Source organism: Apium graveolens, chromosome 7 (genome assembly GCF_009905375.1).
Source record: "Apium graveolens cultivar Ventura chromosome 7, ASM990537v1, whole genome shotgun sequence".
Lineage (NCBI taxonomy): Eukaryota > Viridiplantae > Streptophyta > Magnoliopsida > Apiales > Apiaceae > Apium > Apium graveolens.
This window is the reverse complement of record NC_133653.1, coordinates 265422452-265447583: the sequence shown is the minus strand read 5'-3', so window position 1 is coordinate 265447583 and position 25132 is coordinate 265422452. Positions and strand designations below refer to the sequence as shown.

The 25132-nt window shown below is 35.5% G+C and overlaps 3 protein-coding genes across 3 annotated transcripts; all 3 read right to left on the bottom strand.

Annotated features, from left to right (window-relative positions):
- Nucleotides 1-770: 770 nt before the first annotated feature.
- On the bottom strand, nucleotides 771-1526 carry LOC141673041 (uncharacterized). The gene is made up of 2 exons (XM_074479772.1): nucleotides 1230-1526; nucleotides 771-980 (listed from the first exon to the last, which is right to left on the bottom strand). Exons 1-2 carry the CDS (start codon nucleotides 1440-1442, stop codon nucleotides 771-773), a joined length of 423 nt encoding a protein of 140 aa, XP_074335873.1. The 5' UTR covers nucleotides 1443-1526.
- On the bottom strand, nucleotides 1462-2614 carry LOC141673042 (large ribosomal subunit protein P1-like). The gene is made up of 4 exons (XM_074479773.1): nucleotides 2546-2614; nucleotides 2111-2320; nucleotides 1717-1786; nucleotides 1462-1526 (listed from the first exon to the last, which is right to left on the bottom strand). The coding sequence occupies exons 1-3, from the start codon at nucleotides 2612-2614 to the stop codon at nucleotides 1784-1786; spliced, it is 282 nt and encodes a 93-aa protein (XP_074335874.1). The 3' UTR covers nucleotides 1462-1526; nucleotides 1717-1783.
- A 14602-nt stretch (nucleotides 2615-17216) lies between these two features.
- On the bottom strand, nucleotides 17217-18532 carry LOC141674882 (uncharacterized). Its single transcript, XM_074481582.1, has 3 exons — nucleotides 18227-18532; nucleotides 17806-18088; nucleotides 17217-17401 (listed from the first exon to the last, which is right to left on the bottom strand). The coding sequence occupies exons 1-3, from the start codon at nucleotides 18530-18532 to the stop codon at nucleotides 17217-17219; spliced, it is 774 nt and encodes a 257-aa protein (XP_074337683.1).
- Between the last annotated feature and the right edge of the window lie 6600 nt (nucleotides 18533-25132).

The window sequence follows — 25132 nt, the reverse complement described above, 5'->3', positions numbered from 1 at the left end:
TGAAAAGCTGTTGTAACATTATAACTAGCCTAATAAAACATTTTTAATATAATATGGTAACAATTTAGGAGGCTGTGGTAACACTTTAGCAAAAACAAATTGAAATGCTTATTCTATAAACTGAAGAATCCCAATTATACAATTTCATAACTGCAAAATAATGCATTCAACCCAAATATTAAACATCCAAATATACAACCAAATTAAACGTTCAAACTAACTATAAACTAGTTCACATTCTTTACTTAACAAGAATCAAAGATTATAAATTTTAAAAAGTACTACTAGAAGCTAATGCTTGAATTTGCTTCATTTTCTCCTCGACTCCACCATCCAGGCCTTTCCTTTTTAAAACATGTGAATCTTTCTTTTGTAAGTCTTGTTTGTTCCCTGAAATATTAACCAAGTGAGTTAAAAAAAATTTATATGGTCATTAAAAAAAAGAATTGATAAATAAAGAATGCATGTGTTAATAAGGTGATTTACCGACACTTAAAAACTTACCAATCACACTCCATTGCATAACCTCTCCTTAATAGTACTTCAGGGGCAATGTAGTCTGGTGTTCCTTAAGAGAGGATCACTGTAGAAGTAAGATGTCACGCGATTCGGAATTAAGAAAATCAAACAAAGTGCAGAAGTATTTTAAATAATGGAGTAATGAATAAGAATTCATGGGAAAAAAGTTACTAACAGACATTGACAATGAACAAATCAATGTTAAGTAAGGAGCGATGCAACTCATTTAAATGGAGCATAATCTATGCAACTCATTCAAATTTATTAGATAACAGTCTCTTAATGCCACTTCCATCGAATGTGCTCTCGCTGTGAGCAACAATCACCGGTTGTTCTATTAGATGCAGAGCCACACTCTCCGCTACCCTCTTAAACTCTACCAGAAAGGTTTCCTGACTAACAATTGGCTCACCATTAACAGGACAGTTTTGCAGAACTGGATCAAGTACATTACTTATAACCTGCAGCAGGAAAGTCACCAAAAAAGAAGAAACACATGAATCAGCAAACTATAATTTAATTGTTGATTCTGCCTTCGGGAATCTTGTGCTTGTATATCTGTGCAGTTTTTCTCTGGGACTTGCATATATAAGAAAGTCTCTTTAGAGGTACAATTAGTACTGCAGAAGTCCATCCGTATAGTTTGTGGAAATCAAGATTGAACACATATTTAAGTAAGTTAGTGTATATACATAAGGGTATATACTTACCCAAGAGTCTGAAGCAGGAGGCATCCCTTGTTCAACTTTAAGTTTCTCAAACGCCTTTACAATATGTTCATGCACTGATAGTTCAGGAGAAGCTATCTTAGAAAAAATGCAAATCATCTCTGGTTCATAACAAAGGTTCTTAACAAACTCTAGCAAATCCTCTCCATCTATCCGTAATATTACAATTGGATCACACTTTAAACCAGTAGCCATGCCTAGAAAAATATCTGATAAGACTTCTTTAAACACAGGTTTGCTTACATTTTCTTCATTTCCATGAGTGAATTCCTTTAGAACCTGAAATATATAAACATGTGAATACAAACAGACTTGAACAAAACTTTCGATACTGTGATAAAAATTTGGAGTGTTGATGACAAAAATCAAACTCATATCTGAACTTACTGTCTGACTATTTTAAGCGTAACAGGATGCACTAATGTAACTATTTTAAGTGGACTAATTGATATCATTTTTATATAGTTACCTGAAGGCCATCTGAGGTTTTGCCCCAATAAACGCTTCTGAATCCTCCCTTTCCATGTTTGTGCTCCTCACTGAAGCCATTTGTTGCCACATTCATAGATCCACAGAGGAAAGCACATCAATAAATCACAACCAGTAATTTTGCCTTCTTTTTTTCAAGTTAAGTAATTGTAATCGGGTGCAGGCTAACAAGATAAGTTTTTACTTTTGAACTTAACTTTAATCAAAGAACTACCTGGAGTAGCTAATGTCAAATCATTAAATCACAAGGAGTAACCCATATAGTACAAAGAACTAAAATAGATAAAGCTATATTATCTAAAAACATGACAAGCCTAAAACAATGTAGTACATCACAGCAATTGAATATAATCAAAGTGTGTATGGTTATATACCTTCTTCTCCTCAACAGGTGCTTTAGCTTCGGCAGCACCACCACCGGAAGCCTGAGCAGTAACGGCAACAGCACCACTGTCACCACCAGCTCCGATATTCATAACTAAATCATCAATGCTTCTCTTCTCCGCAAGCTTGGAGAACAAACTTGGCCAGTAAGACTCCACATTAACATTAGTAGCCTTCAATATTATCGATATCTTCTCCGACTACACAATTAAATCAACCAATCAGCCCCTCACAATAAAAACAAAATCAACCTCTCTCTCAATCTCTATATCTATCTCTCTTTCTCTTTCAATCTCTCTATTTCTCTATTTATCTCTCTCACACACAGTCATCTAATTATTCTGAAAAAACACATGAACACAACAGAAGCGACTAATTAATATATAGATACAAATAGAAAGAGAGAGATATGAATATGTGCTTACAGTGACGTGGATGCCGTCGTCGGAGAGTATCAGGCAATCGTAAGTGCAACCGAGTTCACCGATAAACATTGTTAACTACTAAATTAATAATCAAACACATTATCGTCAAAAATTAAATCGAAGAAACACTGTAAATTAATGAATCGAAAAATAAAAATATAAAATTGATTACCTCTTGAAGGATTTGAAGACAAAGTTATGTGATTAGCTCTCCTAGTTGCTGCTGCTGCTATACAAATATTAGGGTTTGTGGAACGCTCGTGTTTATTCACTTTATATAGCCACACCTATTGTGTTTTGGGCTCTCTTTTCTGCTCTTTAATCTCGGACAAGGCCCAAAACTACAGGCCCGTTAGTTTCTTTTTTTGTTTTGAAAAAAAAATTGGGCGCTAAGTTTGAATATTTTCATAAATTTTACCTCCTTATCAAATTTCTAAGATTCCATAAATCTATTTTCAAATATTTAAATATTATTTTTATTTATTTTATTTTTTATATAAATATGTATATTTTAATATTTTTATTTTTAAACTTATATAACAGTGCTCATATCAAGAGGACGATAATTTATATGTTTTATTATTTTAAAAATTTTATTTTAAAATATTTATTTTAACTTTTTTTGCTAATTAATTCCTCTTTAAATTTTTTAAGTTTTAATATGTACAAAATTCGCATATCGTCACAGATTTTATTCATTCTATTTGTATATCACCCAAATTCTTGAAAATGAATTTAGATTAATAATTAATCTTAAAAACATTATATTTATGTTTTGATACTCTAAGGTAACACTTTGACCAAAATGTTGCAAGCTGCAACGCTTTCGACTTAATGTAACACCACAGTTTTGGCTAAGGTAACATAAAAAACACAATGTTAAATTAGCTCATAACTACCCTATCTAAGGTAACATATTAGGTAACATTCTTTAGGTAGGGGGTTGCGATAGGTCATCTATGGCGTAGTGATATACTTGATCTTTGTTACATACTTGTATTAAATCGATTTGATTGTATAAACACTGTATTCAACCCCCTTCTACAGTGTTGTGTGACCTAACAATTGGTATCATAGCTTATCTGTTAACTCACATACAGTAAAGATCCAAACAATCATTTCTGAAAAAACACAAACCCCAACTAAGCCCACCAAAACTCAAGAAACTCAAAACACCCAAACCCACAGTCGATATGAGACTATTAGGGTTCCCATACTGAGACCTTCTGAGTATCCCATATGGAAAGTGAAGATGGCTATATTTCTGGAAGCTACAGATCCAGAATACCTTGATAGGATTAATGAAGGACCATATAAGCCTACCAAGCTCTCTGTTGCAGTTGCTGATCAACCAGCAAAGTCTATACCAAAGGACAAAGGTGATTACACAGCTGAAGACATCTCATCTATTGCCAAGGATGCAAGGGTAAGGCATTTGTTGTATAGTTCCATTCATAATTTTATGTCAAATAGGGTAATTAATTGCAAGACTGCAAAGGAGATATGGGATACTTTGGAGACAGATGCCAGGGAACTGATCCAATCAAAAAGAACAGGAGGACTATACTCACTCAAGAGTATGAGCACTTTGACTCAAAAGCTGATGAGTCATTAACTGATTTATATGACAAGTTTGCCAAACTCTTGAATGATCTGCACTGGTGGACAAGGAATATGATCTTGAAGATTCAAATCTAAAATTCCATTTAGCTCTTCCTGAAAATTGGGATTTGAAGTCTACTACCATAAGAGACAACTATGACCTTACTGAAACTACTCTTGATGAAATTTATGGTATGCTCAAGACTCAAGAACTTGAGATGGATCAAATGAGCAAGAGGCATGGAATAAAGTCAAGGACAGTTGCTCTTAAAGCTGAGGATGAATCTCCTAAAGTGATTACCTCAAAAAGGGGCAAAGGAAAGGCTCTCATCATAAAGTCTAATTCAGAGTCATCATATTCTGATGTTGATGATTCAAAAACTGAAAGTTTACCTGAAATAGATGTTGATGCAGAGATGATGCAACTATGTGCTCTTATGGTGAAAGGTATCACAAAGATAGCCTGCAGGAAATTCAAAAAGGGCAAGAAGTTTTCCAGGAAAGGTGGAAGTTCTGATAAGAAAGGATTCAGAAAATCTGAAGGCAAAGGAGGAAAGTCTGACAGAGGAGATAACTCAAATGTCAAATGCTACAATTGTGGTGAAAGAGGCCACATATCTCCTGACTACAAGAAAGGAAAAAGTGACAAAGGCAAGGCACTTGTTAAAAAGAAGAAAGGCTGGAAAGACACTTCAGATTCTGAAAAAGAGGTGAACTATGCCTTGTTGGCAAATGCTGATAGCAGTACTGAAACTGCTGAATTAAAGGTACCTCAAATAACTTATGCTTTTCATACTGATGATATTACTGAGTTGAGGTTATATCTTAAAGCCATGTTCATTTGTTATAGAGATCAGACTTAACATATGAAAGATTAACATCTGAAAATCTTGCTTTTAAAAACAGAAATGACTATTTAGAAAAGGAGTTAGATTTTCTTCATCAAACTTAGAAATAAAGAGATGATGCTTTGTATGTTAGAGATGAAGTGTTAAAATTGAATGAATCTCTAAAAACTGATTTAGAAATGGAAAGAGAGATTATCAGAACTTGGACTAACTCTGGCAGAACAACTCAGAATTTATGAAGTAGTGGAAACTGGAAAGAGGGCTTAGGTTATGGAGATGATAAAAGTGAGAAAGGAACTGTGCAAATTGAGCCAATTGTTGTTAAATAGACTGCTAAGACAAAGGTAAATCCTGTTAAGTTTGTAGCAAACACTGTAAAGTATGATTCTGAAAAGATGAAAGAGTCTAGGATAGAAGTCAAAGAAAAGTCAACTTCTGACAAATTAAAACAGGATAAACCAGCTGAAGTAAACATAGGCTTAATGACAGAGAAGCAACTTTAGCATAAGATGAAAGAGATTAGAAATGTGAACAAGGTAAAGGAGGCTAGGAAAAATAGGAATGGAAAGGAAGGTGTGAATAAAAGCAATAATTATATGTCTGTTCCTAATGCTCTTTGAAAGAAATATTATAACTGTGGAAACTCTAACCATCTTGCTTCTTTTTGCAGGAAAAATAAAGATATAAACTCTTTACCTCTAAATCAGGAGTTAAGAGTCAGTCTGTTAGGTTTAAGCCACAAAATCCTTGTTTTCATTGTGGTAGTTTATGGTATTCCATTTATACTTGTAAGGAATATCATAGTTTGTACTATGATTATTATCAAATAAAACATTCTTTGAAGAAAGTTAGTATTATTCCTTCTAGTGTAAAGTCTGATACAAAGTCTGATATAAAATCTGATAAACAACATGTTAGCATAAACTCTGAAATTAAATCCGCTGCAAATGCTAATAAACTTAATAAGGCCAAAGGATCCAAGCAAGTCTTGGTCCTTAAAACTAACCAATAGTGGTCTTTGTGATTGCAGGGCAATAGGAAAAATATCCTAGTGCTGGACAGTGGATGTTCAGGACATATGACTGGAAATAAAGCCCTGCTATCAGACTTTGTGGAGAAAGCTGGCCCAAGAGTTTCTTATGGAGATGGCAACATGGGAAAAACTCTGGAATATGGCAATATCAATCTTGGGAATGTCATCATTTAATCAGTAGCTCTTATCTCAGGACTTAAACACAATTTGCTAAGTGTGAGTCAAATCTGTGACAGAGGTTATCATGTGGATTTCTTTGAAGAACACTGTGAAGTTATAAGTAATTCTACAAGCAAAGTAGTTCTGAAAGGTTACATCATGGTAACATTTATGAAGCCAGACTTTCAACAAATTCTGATGGTTCTGCAATCTGTCAGTTGAGTAGAGCATCAATTGAAGAAAGCTGGAATTGGCATAAAAGACTCTCTCATTTAAATTTCAACAACGTAAATGAGCTAGTAAAGAAAGATCTTGTGAGACGACTGCCAAAATCAGTATTTGCTCCTGATGGCCTTTGTGATTCATGTCAAAAGGCAAAACAAAGAAAATCTTCATTCAAGAGCAAAACTGAATCTTCAATTCTTGAGCCTTATCACCTACTGCATGTTGATCTATTTGGTCCGGTCAATATCATGTCTATTGTAAAGAAGAAATATGCTATGGTTATATTGGATGAGTTCACAAGATACACTTGGGTGTATTTCTTGCACAAGAAGAATGAAACTGTATCTACTCTAACTGATCATGTCCATTAGCTGGATAATTTGGTCAAAGATTCTGTCAAAATTATAAGAAGTGATAATGGCACCGAGTTCAAGAATACAATCATAGAAGAGTTCTGCAAAGAGCATGGAATAAAGCAGGAATTTTCTGCACCTGGAACTCCACAGCAAAATGGAGTTGTAGAAAGAAAGAAAAGGACTCACATTGAAGCTGCACGAACTATGCTTGATGAAGCAAAGCTACCAACCTACTTTTGGGCTGAAGCTATGTAGACTACTTGTTTTACACAGAATGCTACACTCATAAAAAAGCATGGAAAACACCATATGAGATGGTGAAGAAAAAGAAGCCAAATCTGAAATACTTTTATGTATTTCGTTGTAAGTGTTTTGTTCTTAAGATTCATCCTGAACAGCTGTCAAAATTTGATCTAAAATCTGATGAAGGAATTTTTGTTGGATATCCACTTTCCACAAAAGCCTTCAGAGTCTACAATTTAAGAACAAAGGTTGTCATGGAATCTATCAAAGTATCTTTTGATGATAAAAAGATTACTGGACTTGAAGATTTCAATGATCATGATCAGGTGAGATTTGAAAATGAAGATTTAAATTCTGATTCTGTAAATTCTGATGACTTAAACTCGAATCCTGTAAGTTCTGACGGGTTAAGTACTGATGTCATTGAAACTGTGGTAACTACTCCAAGGGAAAATGCACCTGTCCAGGGGGAGCAAGCTGCAGATCCTACTACAACTCAAGACTCTCAAGAAGCATCAGAACCTGTCACTGGCTCTTCAACTTCTGATTTATCAAGTTCTGATGAGCCAAATTCTGATAATTCTGGAAACTATGATACTTCAAATCCTGAAGAATCCAACTCAAATTCTGAAGTCTCAGAGAGCATAACTACAGGGGGAGCATCAGAAAATACTGATGGAGACAACATCGATCATGGGGAAGGATCCAGTTATAGAAATCAACTTCCATCTGCAAGGAAGTGGACCAAATCATATACATCTAACTTAATAATTGGAGATCATGAAGCAGGGGTCAGAACTAGAACTGCAACATCAAATGAATGTCTCTATCATTCTTTTCTGTCTCAGACTGAACCAAAGAAAGTGGAAGAAGTTCTTCAAGATGCTGATTGGGTGCAAGCAATGTAGGAAAAGTTAAATGAATTTGAAAGAAATAAAGTCTGGACCCTAGTGCCAAGACCAAAGAACAGATCAATTATTGCCACAAAATGGATGTTCAGAAACAAAACTGACAGTGATGGCATAATTACTAGAAATAAAGCAAGGCTGGTTGTCAAAGGTTACTCTCAACATGAGGGTATTGATTATGATGAAACATGTGCACCAGTTGCTAGATTGGAAGCCATAAGAATCTTTTTGGCTTATGCTGCTCATAAAAGTTCAAAGTCTTTCATATGGATGTGAAAAGTGCTTTTCTCAATGGAGAATTGGAAGAAGAGGTATATGTTGAACAACCTCCAGGATTTGTAGATCCAAAATTTCCTAATCATGTCTACAGACTTGACAAAGCACTTTATGGCCTTAAGCAAGCTCCAAGAGCATGGTATTAGACTTAGCTCAATTCCTTCTGGAAAGTGGATTTAACAGAGGCAAAATTGATAAAACACCGTCCTATCTCAACCATGGAAAAGACTTACTTTTGGTACATATATATGTTGATGATATCATATGTGGTTCTACAAATGCCAAACTCTGTGAAAGGTTTGCAAAGCTAATGCAGTCAAGATATCAAATGAGTATGATGGGAGAACTTAGTTATTTTCTGGGACTTCAAGTCAAACAAAATGAAGAAGGTACTTTCATAAATCAATCCAAGTACATCAGAAATTTACTTAAGAAATTTGGAATACAAGATAGTTCAAATGCATCTACTCCCATGGCCACTACAACCAAGTTAGATAAAGATATTGGAGCATCAGTAGATATTACTAACTACAGAGGTATGATTGGCTTTTTACTCTATTTAACTGCAAGTAGACCTGATATCATGTATGCTACCTGTCTTTGTGCAAGATTTCAGGTTGATCCAAGAGAACCTCATCTAATAGCCGTGAAAAATATTTTCAAGTACCTCAAGGGTACAGCTGATCTAGGATTGTGGTATCCTAGAGAATAAGATTTTAAGCTAATAGGTTACTCATATGCAGATTTTGCAGGATGCAAAATAGACAGGAAAATCACTAGTGGAAGCTGCCAATTTCTTGGAGGCAGATTGGTTTCTTGGTTTAGCAAGAAACAAAAATCAGTTTCCACATCAACTGTAGAAGCAGAATATATTGCTGCAGGAAGCTGTTGTGCACAGATTGTTTGGATGAAGAATCAGTTACTGGACTATGGGTTAGAATTTTCTAAAATACCTATTTACTGTGATAATCAAAGTGCTATTGCTATGACAGGTAATCCAGTTCAACACTCAATGACAAAACACATCAGCATTAGGTACCATTTCATAAGGGAACATGTGATGGAAGGTACAGTTGAATTGCATTTTATTCCAACAGATCAATAACTAGCAGATATCTTCACAAAACCACTATATGAAGCTACTTTTACAAGACTGGTAAATGAACTTGGAATGGTTTCAGGTTCTTTCTCTAAATCTGCTTAGTTTTTGTTCTCATGCATTAGACTTTATGATCAATGTTTACAGATTGTCTTATCTTCATGAAATATGTGCTTAAATTGTAATACATTAAATACTGATTGTTATCTGATGTGGATCTATATACTCTGAAAGTGTTTTGAATGTTCTGTGACTATTTAATCCAATGAGGATAACTGTGCTAGATGCTGACCTAGTAGTCTTTAACATACTAGAAATCCCATGTTTGAATTAGTTGTTTATGTGGAAATTCATTAACACAAGCAAATTCTGATGTTGAGCTTAGTCAAATTTACTTTGTGTATCTTATTACTAAGTCACAAACTAGATTCTTGCTTCTTATCTGTAAAATTCGGATGTTAGTAAATCTTAAGGTTGAACTACATGCTTGATAAGCCTCACTTATCCGAAGAAAAGAAAAGAAAAGAAAATTGAAGTCAGGTACTCCTTTGAGATCTAGAGTAAATATGTGGAAGGGAAGACCCAAGTGCATTGCTGGTATTAAGTAATATGCATTAGAAAAGAAAATAAATTTTTCTTGGTGACTTTTCATATTCCCAGATTACTGGAGAAATACTCTGATAATAGCATAAACTCTGATAGCAGTTGTGACTCAATTACACTGAGAAGCCACTGTAAAAAGGAATTTCAAAAGATGCATAAAATGAGCACAAACAGTTGAGGTGGACTCCTACATAAATTTATTCTATAGTAGACTTCATTATTGAAGACAAATTTTAAGCACTTTTATTAGTTATGCCTTATTTCTAAGATGTACTGAAGTTTATCAAACTTTAATCTTTATCTGATATTTTGCTAATGCACACACTTTCACTCCATATGAATGATGAAAAATACTGTGGTGATTAAGTTGTTTTTGACAAACAGTTAAGTGTCATATGCATAAATTCTGAGGACAAGTTCTGATGGAAGTTCTGATGATTAAACTCTGAAGAAATAAGTCAGTATTTGTATGAAGAATCACAGATAAAAACATTCACTTTTTGAGTACAAAAGCCATGTTCTGATGACCGTTAAAATCTGATAATATTCAAGTTCTGATATTAAATCCTGATGCAAACTCTGATGCTTACGTGGCATTATTTACTTACTTGACTTATTTGTGGTAAATACTGTAACGGTCATATTTAATCAGAATATAATAAGATGAGATAAAAACAGTCATAATCATTTAGTAAGTGAGAAGCGTGTTTTCCTTGAAACACTGCATGTGCACATTTATTACTGCTTATTACCCGTGCCCACTAATAATGTTTTGACTAATGATATACTGCCAAGTGTTTAAAGTATGTTCTGCTTCAATCATAATAGTTGTCAAAAAGAGAGTATATATATGGGAGTTAAAAGATTTTATAATCTTTTACCTACTTTTCTTTCTCTAATCTCTCTTATTCCCTCTCTCACTAATATTCTCTAAAGTTATTTTCTTACAGGACTTTTATCAAACACTTTATGTACACTCTATTTTTCTCACTTATTTTTCACAGAAATGGCACCAAAAGACATCGTTTTCAATAGATCCAAGTTTGTTCCTAAAAACTACTTGGCTATACTCAGCAAGGATGAAGCCCCATCAGAACTTCACTTCATCCAAGACTTTTTGTCTCGAAGTGAAATAGGCTATGCACTAACCCAACCAGAAGCAATCTCAGGGACTCAAGTGCTGGAATTCTGGAGGAGTGGTGTGTATGATGATGGTGGTGCACATGGGCCCCCTAGTATTATCTTCACAACAGGGGAGGATGAACATGTGGTGACTGTGGCTACAGTTCGCCAAGAACTGCAATTGCCAGAAAACTGCACTTATTTAACAGTTGAGGAGCCAGCTCTTCAACATCTAATGTCCAATCTGGGCTATGAGAAAAGTTTGTCAAAGCTTGGGCAGTTGAAGAGACCCTACATCAGGAGGGAATGGAGTTTCTTCTTTGACTGCATCACTAGAACTTTTGCAAACAAATGTTCAAACTTTGATGCAATTCCTATCCTAAGTCAGCAAATTGGGTATGCTCTGATTACTCAATCTCATTTTAATTATGCTACTGCTGTACTAGGATTCATAGGGGATAGGATGACAGAAGATAGAAATACTGTATATTTTGCTAGATTCTGTCAACTTATTTACAACTTTTGTAACTCTGATACACCCCAACTAACAAGTGAGTTGATTTCACCATTTAAACTTGCTAAGAGAGCATTTACTGACTTATTATCTACTGATAATAAGAAAACTGTTCTAAGACCCCTCCAAATTCCACAATCAGTCAAATAGTTTTTAGTAAACTCTGACCCAACCACATGCATTGCTAAATATCCTGATGTACAACCAACCCAACCTCCATCAGCACTTCCAACCACTACACAACCAACCACCTCTGAACATCAACCAACTCAACCTACCATCAGAACATACTTCCAACCATCACAATCCTCACAACAACAACCATCAGCACCTACCATCAGACCTTCATCTTCCAGGCCTAAGAGGGCAAAGTATGTTCTTCAACCTCCACCAAAGAGAAGGAAGATGATTCTAAGGGATGAGTCGGATGATGAAGAAGCACAGGTTCATGCATCAGAACTTGTGACTGAAGAAGCTGAAGGGTCAATCCATCAGAATTTAGATGAAGCTGCGGGTTCAGGTAATTTGAAGAGGAAAACTGTAAGTTCTGATGCAGATCAAGCAACTCCTTCACTATCAAGGAGATTAAATAAAATGAGGGCAGGAAGGCACATGGCTAAGCCTCCGTCTAAGGATACTACTGAAGCTGAGGAAGGGGATCAGGAATCTCTGAACTTAAAGCCAATTGTAATTGAATGTTTTCCACCTCCAGCTCAAGCCAAAGACACTACTAATGATATAGTGATCACTCCTACTGTCTCTCCAGTCAGAGAAACAACAGTTGAAGATTCAGGCTTAAATCCTGAAATTGACCTTCAAAGGCTGATTATTTCCACTGTTTTATTTCTGGAGGCTCCAACCACAACAGCTCAGCCATCTACAGTCAATTCTCCTATTCTACAGGCTGAGATACCAACAACTCCTATTCTGGAGATAAATTTTGATGATCAGAATTTAGATGAAGTTGTTCCAGAATCTTCTGTTGCCTCACATACTCTTGTACTGTCAGAAGATAATGAGTATTATTTACATTCTGAAGACAGTGTTTCTGTTGATACTCCAGCTCCCATTCTAGGAAATGAGGCACTTATTGAGAAGTTTGTTGAGCAAGCTGCTCCTATTCCTTGGGAAGATACTCATAGAGGTGTGGAGTGGACCAAGAAGTGGAATGAAACTGATTTCATTCCAAGCTCTAAAGTTTTGACAGAGCACATTTCTAAGGCTGATGAGCTGATGACAAGTTCTGATTTAGGACTCAACTCAAAGTCATAGCTCTAAGTGTCAAGACTCTTCAAGGTCAACACTCTACAACTCATGAAAAGATTGACAAACTTCTTGAAAAGGCTGAAAAGCTGGATATGGAGACCAAGCTTGATAAAAAGAGGTTTATCAGACCTATTTCTGAGAAAGTTGAAGCAATTGAAAAAGCTCAACAGAAGCAACAGGCCCAAATTTCTGAGGTCCTACAGAATCAAGCCTCTCAAAAAGCTCAATCGGATGAAATCCAATCTTCAGTTGAACTTCTTCTCTCTCTCCTACTACCTGATGATGCCAAAAGGGGGAGAAGGTAAGTAAGTCCAAATGCTCAATCACTCAGATACTGAAGAAGAAGGATGACATAGGTGATGACCTAGGAAACTCTGATAAGAGTAGAGGTCAAGGGCAGAGCAGCAAGGTTTCTTCTAGGAAACTAATCTCTGATGCAAGCAAATTTTATACTCAAAAGAAGACAAGTTCTGAAGCTGCTCATACTCAAAATCTGATAGCAAGTGCTGATAATCAAAATCTGATATCAAGTTCTGATGAGCAAAGTCTGATGACAAAGCCTGATGTTCTGATTCAAGGTGGAAGTCAAGACTCTCAGAAGTTTCTGCAAACTCTGAAGCTCAAGGGAAAGCAGACTACTGTCTACTACAAGGATCCCAAGATTCAGACACTTGATGAAGAAATTGCTAGAAGATTATTTCCGAAGCATAATCCTGGAATGGATTAAGAAAATCTCAAGGAGGAAGAATCTAGATTTAAAGCTGAAAAGACAAATCTAAAGCCAAAATCTTCTGTTGCAAAGAAACCTCCAAGGCCTAAGGAAAAAGGCATTGTGATCAAGGAGAAATCAAATACTGAGGCATCAAAGCCCAGAACAAGATCACAGATTGAGATTGATCCCAAAGATAAAGGAAAGGGAAAAGTTGATGAACCAATAAAGCCACAGGAGATGAAAATTCTCAAATCCTGATAAAACCTGTGTGCAAACTGGTTCAAGTTCATGATGATACTCTTGTTGAAGATGAAGATGTTCAAACTCTGAAAAGAAGGAAGATTTCTGAAGAATCAAAGACAACCCCTGACAGTGCTCAAGTTATTCAGAGTGAAGAACTATAAGCTACAACAGAAACAACAAGTTCTGATAGAGTCATCAAGACATCAACCTCTGACATAGCTCAAGTTAATTTAGACAAAATGAGAGTAGCTGATAAAAAGAAACTTCTATGGAAAAATGTCAAACCATCAGATCCAAAGAAAAGCCAATTTCTGTCTGATTTCATGACTATTGGATTAAATGCTAGAGAACCAAGAGACACAGCTGGACTAGGTTCTAATGAAGCTAAAATCAAGATAGGAGTTCAAGTTGCTACTAGAGATCCATTTTTGCTAACTGACAAACCTCTTGAAGATGTTACACGGAAACAGCTTGATAAGGTTATCTCTGTTCAAGTGGTACTGGATGCTCATGACAAGTACAATGTCAAGGAAAATATGATTCTATTTCTTGAAGATGGAAGGACATATCAGATGTCAGAATCAGATGTGCTAAACAAATCTCTGAAAGAACTTCAATTCTTTCATTATCTTCTAGAGATAAAGTCTAATATTACCAGAAGATGGTCAACTTTCATAATGAAGACCATAAGAGATAAATCTAGAATTTCTGGTTCAAGGGTTACAGAATTCATTCCTAATACTGTTGAAGATGATGGAAGTGAAATTCTAAAGAAGAAGGATTCTGCTAAACTTGAAGTGATACTGAAAGAGAAATATCTATGCGATAATGAAGATTCTTCTCATCCAAGGGTAATAAGGCTGGATGATGGTTTAAAAAGAAACCATATCTCTGCTCTAAGGACTGCAATCTACCAGATTGGAAGTCAGGGTGAAGAGATGAAGCAAGTTAAGACTACACTATCTCAAGTCCTGAGGAATAAAGAAGAAAAGATGATATCAAACTTTGTCAAGAATCACTTTGGATTCAGATTGACTTGTATATTTTGCATAATTTACAAGTTGGGGGAGATTGTTGGATATATTTGAGATGTCATGTCTAATATGATTTGTATTTAGATTTCAGAACATAACAACATGACATATCAGGACTTACTTAAGTCAGAACTTAATACCAGAACTTAAGGTCATATCAGAACTTAATTACGGGAAGACTTTCAGTTAAGGAATGAAGCTGATTTACAGGAGAAGATCGAGACTAAAATAATAGAAGATATGCATGGAAAGAGTTAGAGGACTAGAAGACTTGTAGAAGATATCTGATTGATATATTTTAGGAGACAGAATTATATTCCATAACAATTAGAAGTTATCTTGTAACTGTGTACTATATAAACACAGCTTAGGGTTTACACTATAAGTGTTATCATTATCGAGAAGATTATACATTATAACCTAGCAGCTCTTAGTGATATTTTTTCATCACTGAGAGAGAATAACGGTTCATATTGTAATAGAGTTTATTAAATATACTTGATCTTTGTTACATACTTGTGTTAAATCGATTTGATTGTATAAACACTGTATTCAACCCCCTTGACAGTGTTGTGTGACCTAACATCCCCTTTCTCCCAAATTGAGTTAAACCCTTCCATGGATACACTTTCAGCAATACAGCTTCACCCACTTGGAAACTCACATCCTTTCGGGCAGGATCAACATACTTCCTTTGTCTGTCTTGAGCAGCAATTAGTCTCTTCCAAATAAAGGTGACTGTTTCCTTCATTTGCTGAACCAATTCAGGGCCGAGAACTTTTCCTTATCCTACCTCGTTCCAATTTGTCAGAGATCTGCACTTCGTCCGTATAAGGCTTCATATGGAGGCATTCCGATGCTGGAGTGGTAACTGTTGTTGTACGAGAACTCTATGAATGGTAAGTGATCATCCCAACTTCCAGCAAAATCAATTGCACAGCTGCGCAATTTGTCTTCAATTGTTTGTATAGTTCGCTCACTCTAACCGTTCGTCTGAGGATGATATGCGGTTCTCATATTTAGCTTTATGCCCAAACTTTCCTTAAACTATCTCCAAAATCTCGAATTGAATCACAGATCTCGATCTGAAACTATCGATACTGGTACGCCGTGTCGTAACACAATTTCGTTCATGTACATATGAACCAACCTATCCAATGAAGTCTTCTCGTTAATGGGTAAAAATTGTGCCGATTTCGTAAGGCGATCAACTATAACCCAAATGGCGTCGTGTCCGGATTTTGTTCAAGGCAAACCTACTATGAAGTCCATGGTGATATTTTTCCATTTCCACTCAGGAATCTTCAATTGCTGAATCAATCCGCTCGGTCTTTGATGTTCCGCTTTAATTCTTTGACAAGTGTAACACTTGGAGACCCATTCTGCAATTTCTCTTTTCATGTTTGGCCATCAAAATTTCTTTTTCAAATCTTGATACATCTTTGTGCTCCCCGAGTGAATTAAAAATTTCGAGTTGTGCATTTCCTGTAGTATCTCGATCTTTAATTCAATCGCTCGAGGGATCCAAATTCTTGATGCAAAACTTAATATCCCTTGTTCATCCTTCTTCGTACATATCTCTTCCCCCGTCAGTTAATTATTCTCTCGACTCATAACTTCTTCTTGGCATTTCTTTATCTTCTACAATAGTTCTGGCTAAAAAGTCATGTCGTGACAAAACTCTTCCGACGTCCCGTAGATACAGAGTTCTAACTCAAATCTTTCAATCTCCTCAGATAATTCCCTTGGCATGGTTATCGTATTCAACCTTTCTTTCCTACTCAAGGCATCGGCGACTATATTTGCCTTTCCTGGATGGTAATATATCAAACAGACGTAATCCTTGATTAGCTCCAACCATCTCCGTTGTCTCATGTTGAGTTCCTTCTGGGTGAAAATATACTTTAGGCTTTTATGATCCGTGTAGATTTTACACTTCTCCCCGTACAGGTAATGTCTCCATATCTTGAGTGCGAACATTATGGCTGCCAATTCAAGATCATGGGTTGGGTATTTCAATTCATGAGGTTTAAGTTGTCATGATGCATATGCAATCATCTTATTATGTTTCATTAGCACACAACCTAGTCCTTTATGCGAAGCATCGCTATATATATCACAAAATCTCCTTTGTCATCGAGTTGTACCAATACTGGCACGATAACCAATTTTTGTTTTAATTCTTGAAAGCTTCCTTCACATTCTGCATTCCATTCAAACTTATGATTCTTCCTTGTCAACTTGGTCAACGGCGTAGTGATCTTTGAAAATTCTTTACGAACCTTCAGTAGTATCCATCCAATCCTAGAAAACTTCTTACTTCCATATGAGTCTTTGGTCTCTCCCAACTCATAATTGCTTCGATCTTTGCGGGGTCCACCCTAATTCCTTCGCTTTCAATTATATGCCCTAAAAATGAACTTTTGTTTTACCAAAGCTCACACTTTGAGAACTTTGCATACAACTTCTCGTGTCTAAGAATTTCCAAATTTATCCACAAGTGTTTCTCGTGCTCTTCTTCCATCTTTAAATATATTAAAATATCATCAATGAAGACCACAACAAACTGGTCCAAGTATTTCTTGAAAACACGATTCATTAAGTCCATAAAAGCTGCAGGGGCATTTATTAATCCGAAAGGCATTACTAAAAACTCATAATGTCTATATCTCGTCCTAAATATCGTCTTTAGGATTTCTTCTGGTTTAATCTTTAATTGGTGGTATCCCGACCTCAAATCAATTTTCAAAAAACACTTTGCGCCTTTCAGTTGGTCAAATAAATCGTCTATTCTCGGTAACAGATACCGATTCTTAATTGTCATTTTGTTCAAATCCCGGTAATCGATACAGAGTCTCATGATTCCATCTTTCTTCTTTACAAAAAGAACTGGCACTCCCCATGGCGACGTACTTGGCCTTATGACTCCTTTATCCAAAAGTTCTTGTATCTGACTTGCTAACTCCTTCATTTCTGTTGGTGCCATTCTATAAGGTGCCTTCGAAATGGGTTCGTACCTGGGGCAAGATTAATCTCAAACTCAATCTGTCGATATGGCGGTAGTCCTGGTAATTCCTCTAGAAACACATCAGGGAACTCTATCACTACTAAAATCTCCTCCATGCTAGGAACTTTCTTATCTGAATCTACTACATAGGCTAAATTTGCTTCATATCCTTTCTTAAGTAGCTTGATGGCTTGAATAGCTGTGAGGAATAGCTGCTCTTGCTTCTGGCCCTTAAATATCACCTTACTCTCATTCTTTGCTCGAAGATAGACCTTCTTAAATCTACAATCTATCTGTGCATTATTCTTTCCTAACCAATCCATTTTTAATATTATATCAAACTCCCCTAACTTAAAAAGTATCAAGTCGACTGAAAACTTATGCTCAGAGATGTCAATCTCACATTGAGGGCAAAATTGGTCCACTGGTACCTTTTCTTGATTAGCAATTACTATGCTCACTACTTCACTCATCTTCTTAACATCTCTTTCCTTTCTGGATTGTGCTCCATTACATTCAATCAATGCCACCTTCTGAACTACCCCGGCGTAGGTACCAATCTCAAACAGCGACACTCTATCTCGAATCCAATATTCGAGCCCTTGTTGAAACCTCTGAGCCTTCTCTTCATCATTGTTCACATAATTAGTCACAAATCTTGACAATTCTGTAAACTTCTTCTCATATTCTAAGACGGTCATACTTCCTTGTTTCAATTCCAGGAATTTCATCTCCATCTATTTCTGCATATACCCGGGGTAATATTTTTCCAAAAATAACTCCTTAAACCTAGTCCAAGTAACGGGTTGAACTTTTTCCAAAGCTTTGACTGAATCCCACAAAGTAAGTCGCTTCCCCTTTTAAGAAGTATGCGGCATAAATGGCCTTCTGTTCTTCCCCTCGTCGAACCAATTCGAAAGATCTCTCCATTTCTCTTATCCAAGTATTGGCTACTACGGGATTAGTGGTATTATGAAAAGCAGGAGGGTTCACATTCTGTAAAGTCTTGAAAGTCATAATTTGTTGAGGTGGCTCTGGTGGATATGGTTGATGTTGGTGTTGATCATGATTCTCTTGGTTTCGAAATTATTGTTGTTGGAATTGTTGTTGAAGAGTTTATTATTGTTGAGAAATTGCATTAGTCTGTTGTTGCAGAGTTTCTAATATTCGAAGGATATTGGGGTCGGTTGCAGAAGCAGTACTGGTTTGCTTTGTCTTTTTAGGATGCATATTTCTAAAAAGAAAATTAGTGATAAGCAGGTGTGATTATGACAGATAATTCAAAGCTAGGTTATCACAGGGTTAATTTGATCACATGATGTCTAGATTTTAGCAAAGTGATACATGATTATAAGCAGGAAAGTAGAAATATAGGAAAAATTGGGACAACGGGAATGTATAAGTAAGCTTGAAACATTCGCGATAATCGCAAGCATGATTATGATATAACAGGTTTAACAAGGTAGTTAAAGGTATAGCAATCAAAGCCAAGGTGCCAAGAAATTAAGGGAATCACATGCATTCAGATTAGTTAATGAGTTGATATACAATTCTAGAAATGAAAGCAAAGCTAAATTGAACGATAATGAAATGAAACAATAGTGCATTAAACATTAAAACAAAGTTATCTTACAACGCCATCAATTAAGGTTCGAGGTCTACGACATCATAGTTCTGAAAGAAAATAAAGAAACTACATAGTTCGAGAAACACAATCAACATAGAGGGTAGCCAACTGGAAAGGAAATAAAAGGTCTGGCTCCTAATTTGGGCTAACGGTCATCTACTTAGGTCTCCTCGTTAACATCTCGAGCTATCGGGATCCCTTCCCACTGCTCTCCCTGAAGCACTTTCACAATGCCTTGAAGTTCATCCGCGACCATCTTGATGGTGTACTGGCTGCTGCGGTCACGGTGTGCTGGCATCTCCCCAAGCTTAGTATTAACGAACTGTGTCATGGACTCGAGTCTCGCAATCAACTGTGCCATAGGTTCCTCCTTAAGCCGAGTATCATCCTGAAAATCTACATCCAGTCGCTCCATAAGTCGGTTGTACTTCCCTTGGAGCCTATCAAACTGGAGCCTCAAGTCAACATACACGAAGAATGCTATAGTGTTAGATAGCGCCAAGGACGAAGAAGAATGCATTATTTACTGATAAACAATATATACGAAGGAAAATATTAGCGACTTACTTGAATAATATCTACTTACACTCTAGTATTTCCTATATATATATATCTAATAACCTATATGGACTGTTCAGGGACTCCAAACCTTAGCTCTGATAAAAAAACCTGTCACAGCCCCAAAATAACATGAACAAAATATAACTAAATAAATAAAAAGTTATTACAAACGGCTATTTAAGCCTAACATAATAAGTGTGAAAGGGACTTGCGTCTTAGTGCAATTTACCAATCTCAAGAAAACATTCTTTTATTTAAAGAGCAATTATCTTTTATAAAATTGATACTAAGGAGAACTTTACAAACATCTATACAAAGGGGTTTAAATTATCAATCAAGGATTTGAGTTATGAAACTCTTATCAGAATGAATCAAATTTTCACTAACATGGTCTTCAAAGATGGATATCAATGGTTCAACAACCAAGAAAGAAAGTATTTAAAAAGAATCATAACATTATTCAACAAGATAGAGATCTCAAGTTTGGAGGGTAAGATATGTCACATATCCAGTAACAAAGTTTAAGTAGGATATAAAGAGAAATGAAGAAGTATGAAGTTGGATTGTTGATAACTCAAGGTATCAAGGGTATATGGATATAATATAAAATTAATAGGGGTTTTGTGATCAAGGAAATTGAAATGGTATGAGCAATAGAAGGATATCAATTATGGTACTAAGTCAAGTTGGAACAAAACAGTGATAAGGGTATGATTTAACAAGAGCATAAATAGACTTAAAGCAAGTCCAATAATTGTAAGCATGACACAACACTTGCAATATCTCAATCTGAAATCAGAATATTTGTAACGATATATCATGGTGACAACAATATTAATGATCAATATACGAGCATACTACCATAATTCAAAGGAGGGGTTCAAAACATTTGTAATATATCGTAATAGTTCAGAATAATTCTCAATACATATCTCGAGAGAGTCAAATGACACTTGCAATATATAGAATTGACAAGGGTAAAACACTTGCAATATATCAAGGAAGTCCGGGAACACTTGCAACATATAAAATTGACAAGGGTAAAACACTTGCCTTAAATAGGCTGGACTAACTCTCGTCTTGATCGTGGAAGCAACCGGGAGCACTACTCGACTTTGACGGCAAGCTTACTACCTTCTCCTGAGCCTACACAAAATATTAGACCTCATCAAGATACACTCTCACAGAAACTCGATCCTGATTAAAATTTCGAAACATATTGGCGTTTAGCCCTAACTACACATTCGACTCTTTACTAATCACTTATTATGCCCAAATAATCATTTAGGATCACATAACACATTTAATCACATAATATAAAACTTTGATATAATGGTGCATAATTGAGTATTGAATGATCTCACCCAACCAACATGATTGGCTTGAAGTGCTACATAGTCTAGTGCAACCCGTCTAGCTCTCCAAGTTTTGAAGTGCCTTTACCAGCCAAACTCCAATTCACTTAGCCACACCTATGGCCTAAACTTCTTCTGACCTCTTACTAACCATTAGACTCAATGGTCAACTTAGGCCTCACCTCTAAGGATGCAAAATCTAAGTGCAAGGACAATATGTTCCTACGAGCAACTATTAGGTGACATCGAATGATTCTAAGTGACAATGAATTCCTTTCCACTCAAGGTTTGACACGCAAATTACTACAATGGAATCTCAGGTCCTAAATCTAACTTGTGCACTTGGAATGACACCAAGGCTCAACCTAGGCCTCCTTGGGCCTATTCTGAAAGATGGCCCTCCCCTGTCCTATACTCTTGGTTTTAACTCTGAACCTTTGAACTATGGCTTTCAAAATCTCCCATAAACTCCCTAGTACCAATGCTAAGTATGGCCTAATGAGGGCCTATCAATGACACCACTTTCTAAGCTTAAAAGTGATATTCACTCAAACTGTCTCTGTTATGACCAGAAGTCATGATTCGACTTGTGCAACATTCTGGAAAAAGACAAACATTATACTAACCCTTCCACCTTAACTCCCACTTATAAACCATGAGTCCAATATTTAACTAAGAATAATTACTAACCTAATACTCTCATCTAACCCACTAACACGTGGTGGAGATCATTCATACTCTAATGCACCATGACCAAATTATACAAACAAAATTATACTTAAATCACATTTTCGAGTAATCATGCACAAACGAATATCCATAACAACATGCAAACACAATACCAATTAAATATACTCTTTAACCCACTATAAAAACTATATTTTGTCAAAATAAATCACTTGTCAAGAAAAGTATACTCATTTTTTTAGCGAATTAAGTTATATCTAAGCATATAATCGAATTCAAAGCCCAAAATCAAGTATATAGTCTAGTTTTCAACATGCACTCTTAGTACTCTAAGATTTTGAGTGTAAATTCAACATGCAATCATTTAACATACAATATCCCAAGTATTTCATGACATGCAAGGGTTTTAAAGATCATGATCAATCAAATATTTAGCTTTATATCAACATGCAATCAAAACTGCTTCACATAGCATTTAATCATAAATAAATACACAAAACTTTACTCCATTCGGCTCTTAAAGAGTCATTTCCAAATGGAAAGGAGTGAAATGATCCTACAAAATGTCAAGGAAGTCCCTCAACCATTGATTATTTACACTCTTGATGCTTTGCCTTTGTTTTGAACCTTAAACTCATAAGAATCAAGGTTTTCAACATTAGGCTCACTCAAAACTCAACATGCAAGCTTAAATCAAGTAGTACACTTAATATTTAACTTACTAAACAAGTGATCAAGGCTTAGAGGTTGATTTTTTGCAAGAATTTTTGAAGAAAGGATGAAAGAAAATGAACAAAAAGGGGGGCTTGGCTTCGGCCGAGAGAGAAAAGGAGGAAGGAGGAGGGTGAGTTTGTGTATATCAATTTTCCTTTTTATCCCTCTTCTAAAACTAACAAGGTTTGCATGCAAGGGCAACTTAGGAAATTGACTAGTTAAAGTGAAGTTAGTGGGGTAGGATTTGATAAGAATACCCTTCCCTTCAATTGAGTGAATTTTTGCATGCAAGGGTATAATGGTAAATGGCAAATTATTAATTTAATTAATCAAATATCATTCTAAAGAAAGAATTTTATAAATAAAAATATAAATCTATAAATCACAAAAGTCGTACCATAAAATAGTTTAGGATTTTAGAAACTTTTTGAGATCACTTTCAAAAATTTGAAGGAAACAAGTTTTTATATAAAGAATTTCCATAAACTAATATTAATAATAATATATCACAAATTACTCAAATAAAGACATTTCTTTTCTCAAATATTTTCCAAAGAAATATTTAATTTACAACTCGCGGAATATGACCCATAAGACTCATAAAAGCACATAATTGACTCGCTCTTGATATATATATACACATATATACACATAATTCAACTAAAAAAATACCAGTTGTAACATTTTTCATAACTTTTCCTAATATTTTAGGAATTTTTCTATACTTCCGGGTATTTTTCACAATTAAATGTGTCAACTTTTAAACTCCTGGAACCATCGTGCAAAGTTCACGAAACTAGGGGTACTATGTAGCAATTTGCCACCTTTTCCCCCATTCCCTCCTGGTCGATTGGAATTCGACCTGGATATATATGTATTTTTTTTCTTTTTTCTTTTTTTTTTCTTTTTTTCTTTTTTTCTTCTTTTCTTCTTCTCTATTTTATTTTTTTTCTTTTCTCTCTTTTTTCTTTTCTCTCTTTTTTTCTTTTTCTTTTCCTTTTTTTCTCTTTTTTTTCTTTTTTCTTTTTTTTTCTCTTTTTCTCTCTTTTTTTTTCAAAATATTATTAATAAATAATAAAATTTAATTATTCAAAAAATTTTGAATAATATTGGCCCCCAAATTAGGGGTGTCCAACCTGGATAAAATTTCACACGAATAATTTTGATCCGAATTTTAATATTATTATTTTTAATAATATGTTTCTTCCTTATATTTATTATTTGAATAATAAATATATTTTTTGTGGAGGGGTCATATGCAACATAATTGAGGGATTCTAATCATTGTAGACCAGAAATTTGCACCTTTCATATCAGGAATTCGTACCATTTTGACGTGAATTCTTTGTAGAATTTCGACCAGGATGCATCCTGGTAGAATTCAATCAGGATTCTCGTCAGATTATGGGTGATTTTGTCGCTCTAGTCAGATTTATTTTCGACCAGGATGCAGCCCCCTTCCAACGAGGACTCTCGTCGGATTATGGGTGATTTTGTCGCTCTGGTCGGATTGATTTTCGACCAGGATGCGACCCCTATCCAACAAGGACTCTCGTCAAATTATGGGTGATTTTAACACTCTGGTCGAGCTGATTTTCGATTAGGAATCCTAACCTCGCATACCAGGAATCCTAGTCTTTTAGACCAGGAACCATGAATTATGGGTCACTGGCCTTTTAATGGCCATAACTTTTCGCTCGTTGCTCTGGTTTGAGCATATAATATACCGAAATGAAGATTATTATGAGCTCTAACTCATGATGGCATCTTCATAATTTTTCTTACGTTCCTCGATCCCTCAAATTTTATGGAAAGTGGCCTACACGAGCTTTCAATTAACGTGATCTCTATGAGCCTTATTTCTACTTAGTCCAACCAGGTGAGTTGTCCTACTTATATTCTCAACCATATTAAACCTTGAGGTTTAAGGTATGTCAATTCTGAGTACCTTATTTTCTCAAAGTGCTTCCAAGTTTGTGGGATCCTTGTCCAAAATATGTTCATGTTTAGGATGACTCTTCGAAAATAGGCATTGCCTTTCCTTTCTGCCCAATTCAGGATGCCTTGATTTTTTCGAGGACTAAGTCTCTCTATCAAAGAAATCTTTTTTTTATTCTTACAGTATAGTCATCGAAACTTGTTTCAGATGCCCAACAATCCCGGTATTGGACTCATCAAATCTAAAGTATATGTCATGTCTTTCTCGTTCTTGTGGCGCCCTCCAAACCCGGGTCAGAAGTTTGGGGTCCACAACACATATACATTGTATAAACCTGTATATGGAATATTATTTGCAATGACCCTGCTTTACATAACCATGGATCACAACAGGTTAAAGTATGAAAACAAGCCACAACCTTAACTTTTATTACAACATACCAAATCCCAACTAA

Coding starts and splice junctions, on each gene's coding strand:
- LOC141673042 (XM_074479773.1), bottom strand. CDS start 2,614: ATGTTTATCGGTGAACTCGGTTGCACTTACGATTGCCTGATACTCTCC. Junction 2,321..2,545: donor ACGACGGCATCCACGTCACT/GTAAGCACATAT, acceptor TTAATTGTGTAG/TCGGAGAAGATATCGATAAT.
- LOC141674882 (XM_074481582.1), bottom strand. CDS start 18,532: ATGGAGATGAAATTCCTGGAATTGAAACAAGGAAGTATGACCGTCTTA. Junction 18,089..18,226: donor TAATTGCTAATCAAGAAAAG/GTACCAGTGGAC, acceptor AATAATGCACAG/ATAGATTGTAGATTTAAGAA. Junction 17,402..17,805: donor TGAGATTAATCTTGCCCCAG/GTACGAACCCAT, acceptor ATGCCCCTGCAG/CTTTTATGGACTTAATGAAT.
- LOC141673041 (XM_074479772.1), bottom strand. CDS start 1,442: ATGGCTACTGGTTTAAAGTGTGATCCAATTGTAATATTACGGATAGAT. Junction 981..1,229: donor CTCCTGCTTCAGACTCTTGG/GTAAGTATATAC, acceptor TTCCTGCTGCAG/GTTATAAGTAATGTACTTGA.